The 6,844-nt window shown below is 36.1% G+C and overlaps 1 protein-coding gene across 3 annotated transcripts; it reads right to left on the bottom strand.

Annotated features, from left to right (window-relative positions):
- Positions 1-2,378: 2,378 nt before the first annotated feature.
- LOC112508632 (NAC domain-containing protein 96-like) lies at positions 2,379-6,567 on the bottom strand. 3 transcript variants are annotated; one of them, XM_025113303.1, is made up of 6 exons: positions 6,483-6,567; positions 4,916-5,135; positions 4,552-4,763; positions 4,361-4,438; positions 3,326-3,788; positions 2,379-2,824 (listed from the first exon to the last, which is right to left on the bottom strand). In XM_025113303.1, exons 2-6 carry the CDS (start codon positions 5,079-5,081, stop codon positions 2,598-2,600), a joined length of 1,146 nt encoding a protein of 381 aa, XP_024969071.1. In that variant the 5' UTR covers positions 5,082-5,135; positions 6,483-6,567; the 3' UTR covers positions 2,379-2,597. The 3 variants fall into 3 exon arrangements, with proteins under 3 accessions (XP_024969071.1, XP_024969072.1, XP_024969070.1); XM_025113304.1 differs by lacking the exon at positions 6,483-6,567 and having other exon boundaries at positions 3,326-3,708; positions 3,742-3,788; positions 4,916-5,653; XM_025113302.1 differs by lacking the exon at positions 6,483-6,567 and having other exon boundaries at positions 4,916-5,653.
- Positions 6,568-6,844: the final 277 nt, after the last annotated feature.

Genomic DNA, 6,844 nt, shown 5'->3' with positions numbered 1-6,844 from the left:
ATCCACAACACCGCATCGGTGACCTTCTGTCTTCACATCGGCTAGTCTTCGATTTTGCCAATGGCTTTAAGTATGTACCAAGACACCAATTTACAAAGAACCAATAACTACTAAGTGTTGCTAAGGTAGAGGAACAGATCAGTGGGTCATCACCAAATCAATAGGTGACCCAACAGGTATCCTTCTGATAGATAAAGTTCACGAAGGTAGATGTTTTTGTCTTCTTAAGATCTCTCGTATTAAAACAAACTTTGAGAGTCACTTTACGCCTCTTCTTATGATGTCCGCATATATTAATCACAAAAATTCCGTTAAATAAACCACAAGGGTGGTGCCTGATTGGTTTGAGCTTGACTCCAAAGGTCAAAAGTACCTGGAGGTCCCAGGTTCAAATCCAAAGAGGAATAAAAATCCTTTTGTGGTCACGGAGGTTCAAATGCGGTGACTCCGGGCTATCTGCAAAACAAATGGTCGCCCTGGGATTGGTCTGCTCGCATAACGGGTTCGATATCCAGATTATTCAAAAAAAAAAAACAATTCCGTTAAATTAACATTTAGGATTACAAGTGGTTGATGAAAAGTCGGCTTAGGGGTTATTTGGTAGTTTTAGAGTCATTTCGTGCAGAATGATTAAAATGCTATGTATGATTCAAGTGCTAGATAGAAAATGATTATTTTGGAAACAATTATGAATGAACAGTTTGAATGACTTTAAATTACCATTTTACCTGCAGTCTTGTGTTGAATGAAAACTAACGTTTGAGAAGGGATCTAAATGAACTTTTTAATGAAAAATAGAAAATAAATAATAATGTAAGACAATACATGATATCATATCAATTCGAACAAACATAACAATAGTTGTTCAAGTTTTGCCTTAACAAAACATCACATGCCATGCAAAACACAATTTTTTGTGTACAACATCTAATTTGAAGCATTTAACACCAACTGATTTGCAATTTCATCATACAAATTACTCATGTACTAATTGTCTTAGGGACCCCAGGGGGTTGCACCCATCTCTTCTTCCTCGCTTCCCTCAATTTGTTCTTGGGCTTCATTAACGAACATGGAGTTATTGTCGTAATCCATGAATAATTGATCTTGTATATTGCATCTTCTTATAAAATTTTGGATTGTGAAACAAACAATTACAATGTTTCTTAGTATTCGAAAAGGATACGAGGTCGTTTGCTTCAAAATTGGGAATATTGCTTTCAATACACCAAAAGCACGCTCGATAACATTTCTAAGTTGTGCATGGGCATGATTGAACCTTTCTACTTTAGTCAACGCACGTTGACGTCGAAAATCACTAACCAATATCTCATATTGCTATATGGAGTCAGAGATCCACGAATGTTGACATAAGTAACATCACAAAGATAATATTTTTCTACAGTTTACATGTGAGAAACAATTATAGTTAAGTGTGGGGTTTTAAAACAATTTTGTAACCTTAAAAATGCAGCAGAAAATATATTTAGGTTATATTAGTTTAAAGAACGTATGGTAAATAAAATAGTACTTTTGAACTTGCTTTGCGTAACATGCTAAGCATGTTCCCATACAAGGTCATGGGTTGGAGACTTGGTCCCAAAGTATTTTGGTCTAGTCTTCATCCATGCTTTTGTATGCAGAGTGAATAGTAAAGTGAGTGAAATATACTTATTTTGCCTGACATGTTGAACATGTTCTCACACTAGTTTTAAAGATGTTGAACATGTTCTCATATAGTAACAGAGATACATATCCTACCGAGCACAACTTACAACTTTCATCGTATTGTGCTTCAAATCTAATAATAATTTATGTCGGTATTGTCCGGTATTTGCACACAAGATAAGAAATTTATTATTTTACAACTGATTTTTTTAGAAAAGAGATTATTTTACAACATATGTTATAAATATAACACGAGAAGGATAAGAGTCGTCATCCTCACTTACCGGATATGACTCTCCATCATTCTCATCACTCTTACCCGGTAAGATTCTTGACCCTTCTCATTTTCATCGGATAAAAAAATTTATCCGGTAAGTACTTACCAAGTTAGTGTTTAGTAAATTGCTTGGTACCACATAACGTGATACCACGAACATGTTGGTGTTGAGACCATGTTTGTATATAAAAAGTGTTGACAGCCAAACCAAACACACCACTTGAACAAAAACTGAAGCATCAGATAACCAAAAACACAAATGGACCAACAATTTAATCCCAAAGACATACATCAATCTCTTCATACTATTTACATATTCATATTAATCTAAATCTGGAAATTTCATCCAACATGAATATATTACATATAATATATATATATATATATATATATATATATAAATATATAAATATATATATTAAATAATCTACACCCTATTTACATATTACAAACAATCTTGCTATCCCTCCTGCTCTTGTCTAATATGCAAATCTCTACATGTAATGTATTATATCATACTATACATTCATTCATACTCAAAACCACCTCATTTCGGTAGTTGCGTCAATGTGAAAAATGGTTTTCAAGGTTCAAGAAATGATCATCATCAAACCATAATCTTAAAACACTCAAGAGGGCCTAACGAATGGATTTAGAACGCCAAGAAACACAGATACTTCATCACCTTACGCTTCTTGGTTCCACCACCACGATCTTTCTTTTCCTCCGAACTGCTGGATGCTGCTGCTGCTGCTGTCGTGTTGATACCATTTGAGGTGCTTTCCTTTCTATCATCTCCTGGCTCGTTTTGAGGTGTGTCGTCCGTTTTGGAGGCTTGTGTTATAGAAGGTTTGCACTCTTTACCATCGTCACAAAATCCTGTGGGTACAAAATCACACAAGGATGTGAGATATGGATCCAAGATAACAAATTTCCAATAAACCAGCTATTGAACCTGTGCCATTTGCATGTGTGTTTATTAGAGAACTTGTTAATCGAGCAGAGTGAAGATGGACTTCAATTGTGTAGCTTCTAGACCGCAAGTTCATGGAAGTCATATAATTCCTAAACCATTTATTGGTATATTCACTTGATTTAATCCACACTTTACATTATTTGCTTCCATGTGTTGATCCTTCAACAAATGATCTCATTTGCTTTGTTCAAACATAATTACATAACTCATATATCACAAAATTTCATAGCTAAGAATTATGCATCTTAGTTTACCACTTTCAGGTTCTAATATAGTTCTGTTGTCGCTTAAACTAACTTATTCTACAACTAAACCAACACAGCACAAGTTACATTAAAAATATTCTACAATTAAACCAACATGGACACTTGCGGAAAATAGAGAAAAGAAAAGATATGGCATACCTAAAGTGGTCGGATCCATGATCACTTCTTTTAACTTTGTTGGTGCAGAGAGATTGAGCTTGACACTTGAATCTTGAACCTCCTGGTGTACAATGTCATCCCCTAGTTCACGCATTAGGGCAACTGGGTCGAAAAATTCTTCTGATGTCATAGTCATACAACTTGAATCAGCAGAACTGGATGAATGTGAAATGGAAGCAGCAAGATCATCCAACTCCAAGTAATCGCCCATTAAAACATATTCTCTGTCTGGGATATTTTCAGGAGGCCAATCTGGAGATCTATTATTACCCATGCCTGATGGTTGATCTGGAGATGTATCAGCCATGGCTGATGGTGGATCTGGAGATGTATCAGCCATGGCCGATGGTGGATCTGGAGATGTATCAGCCATGGCTGATGGTGGATCTGGAGATGTATTAGCCATGGCTGATGCTCCTGTTCCATCATCCATACGCTTTTCCTACAAGGCATTAGCAGATCAGATTAAAGCCTACACATGACGATACTCCGAGAATCCCATTGACAATATTAAACGCCATTAACACATAACAGTCTAAACACGAGAATGTAAGTAGGGATTCAGTGTGTTTATATTTGGGTATGTTTGGCACATGGACAAGACTGGATGGGCGAAACTGAGGTAAGCCGGTGACAAAATTGTGGAAGGTTTTAGGGTTTTAATTTGACATGGGTATTTCAGTAATTTACCAATCTTATCCCATCTCCCTCATTTTTGTTCCACTAGTTTGGTGGGACAGGAAAAAAAAAAAGCATTTTGGTCCCACTCAGATCCTATCCTATCCCAATCTAATGTCACGTCAAACGTGGGACTACAAAATTGTGTATTGTACTCTCTTATCCCATGTACAAAATGCACCCAAAGTAATAAACCAAAATAAAGAAAGGAAGAACTTGGGCATCTTGATGCTTCTTCAAGTAAAAAAAACAAGCTACATATTACACAGAACCAATGAAGAAAACTTCAAAGTTGATAGCATGAAACTAGAGGCCAAGAAAATACACTCGACTCACCAGAAGTTCACTTTCAGAAAGTCTTCTACTACTACGCTTATCATCTGCCAAAAATACCCTGCATAGTGCTCTACAATCCTGCATGTTTTCCAACCAAACCGGCAATTGACTAGCAGGTCGGATTAAAGATATAAATAAGAAAAAATACGTCCATATATTAGGTGCACGGGGCCAAAGGATAGTGTTCATACCAGCTTATTACTATACTTCTCAGTTGTAGTGTATTCTTGCATCATCCAATTGGTCTTTTGTCCGTTAGGTGCTTGGCCTTCATAGAATTGAAGGGTCTTTCTCAAACCAGTAAAAACAGAAGTTGAATATATCTCACAAGCCTCCCCAGTTGACATCCAGAACCCATGTTCTGCATCCTTTTTTGTTCCAGAGCAAAAGTACCACATATTTTCTGCAACTCGGTTATCATTTCAATATACAAACAGATCAGGTTTCTAAGAATGATCAAATGGGGTTGATTCCAAAATACTTGAGCTTACAGTGAAGATTATATTGTTTATAATATCGATAAGATATAGTAGAAAAACAAATCAGTATACCAACCAGGGAGATTTGAGGGCATGCATTCGTAGGGATCCACATCAGGAAGTACGTTCAAAGGCAGGGGGCATCCACTTTTGAATTGCACCAAAGACTTACAGACGACCTCATCTGTCCAATAGTTATCGAGTTCAATTGCAGGAGCAGTGACAGATGCTGGAGGACACATTGCAGACTAAATTTTGGTGGAAGTGAACCGAAATTGCGACCGAACAATTAGTTTCTACATAGAAGACGAGAAGGTGTAAGATAGACTGGCATTCAACATAAATTCTAAATCACCAATATCGATTTCCAAAATCAGAAAAATGAACAATGAATTCAACAAGACATCATAAGAGAAGTTAGCACTTTCAAATATCATGCAAGAATGAAATTCTAGATAAAGTGCAATCGTTCAAATGCATCTACTATTTCAACATTACATCTAGACGGAATACATCCCACGAGGAATTGAGTTTTAAAGCACTTTCCATGGAAAAAATAGTTGCAGACCTATACAAGATACCAAACATTTACCCATGACAAGCCTGGAACTAGCACAAGAAAACTGTCTTACAAAAGCTAAGCATGCAATCAGCTACTTCAAGTACAAGAAAAACATATCTATTGCTTTTGATAACCAAATATGATTACATTTTCTGATAACCATGTCATGTTTACATCATTTACATCCAATTATGATTGAAGTTGAAAATGTAAATTCAAATTTGGAGTTTAACGAACCGATTATCAGAAACAAGATATTTGGTTGTAAACTAAATCATAAAACATCAACCGAGCATTTAGATTTGTTACATCACACCTCACTGTATCAGAAGCATATAATTGAAATGAAGTCATTAAGGGTCAAGAACAATTCATCTATTTTTTAGTACATGGATGGAGAATTGATATAACTGTTTGATTATATTGTCAAAGTGATCATGAACTGTTCATGAACTGTAATATCTATCCATCATCAATGTCACAAACTTTGACCACAAAAAGTAAAATCAGAATCGAGAATAGCAACAACACACGGCATCGGTCTTTTCATCAAATTCAAGCTGTAAAAGGAAAGAGAAAGAACCATTTGCTGACTGAAAGTTGTTAGATTATTTACTTAAAAGGGATAATCATCATCGATCCCATCTTCCTTAGAAATCAGACAACATGGTCAAAATCACCCGCACAAAGACACCCAAAAACGGCAATTCAATCATAGAATCATTCAATACAACAAATTTAGCATCGGATACACCAAAAACAGTACAAAGATCATAGATATTCAATTAAATCGACCCACATACACATCAACAAACAACAATCACCTAAAACAGCATACTTAACGTCAAATACACACAAGCAACATCCACATACTCAAAACCCACCAGGAATTAGCATAATAATACTCAAAAACTACGTATGAATAGTGACAACGACGATAATTCGAGATGATCGGGGGTGTATACACACACGAACTCACGAAAATCCCCAAAAAGGGTTGACCCAGTCAAACCCATGTTTTAGATGAGTTCGGGTGTGGATATACATCCGCAGTCGAAGGATCGTCGATGGTCAAGATTACCTTCGGAGTAGACGACTCTCCGGCCGCCCCTTTCAACCCCGGCTCTGTGTGTGTGTTTGTATTTCCTTATGGAAGTAAAGGAGAGTGATTATATAGAAGGGAAAGAGGAGTGAAGTTAACCAGGGTTTAACGAAATATAAACCGCAGTTAGCTTGGTAGCAGCGAGCTCACTAAGCCGCCTTCCACCCCCATTTGTAATCAAGAATGGCCTTTAATTTTGTCATCTTTCAAATTTTAAACCAATTTAGTATTTTATAAGTTAATATTTAGAGTAAATTACGGATTTGGTTTGTGGTTTATACTTTATATTTACAGTGGTCTTAAAATCAAAATAAATACAGATATGAGACTCATGATTGACA

Source organism: Cynara cardunculus, assembly GCF_001531365.2.
Source record: "Cynara cardunculus var. scolymus isolate 2C chromosome LG 3, CcrdV1, whole genome shotgun sequence".
In the NCBI taxonomy this organism is placed as follows: domain Eukaryota; kingdom Viridiplantae; phylum Streptophyta; class Magnoliopsida; order Asterales; family Asteraceae; genus Cynara; species Cynara cardunculus.
This window is presented reverse-complemented; position numbering and strand designations above follow the sequence as displayed.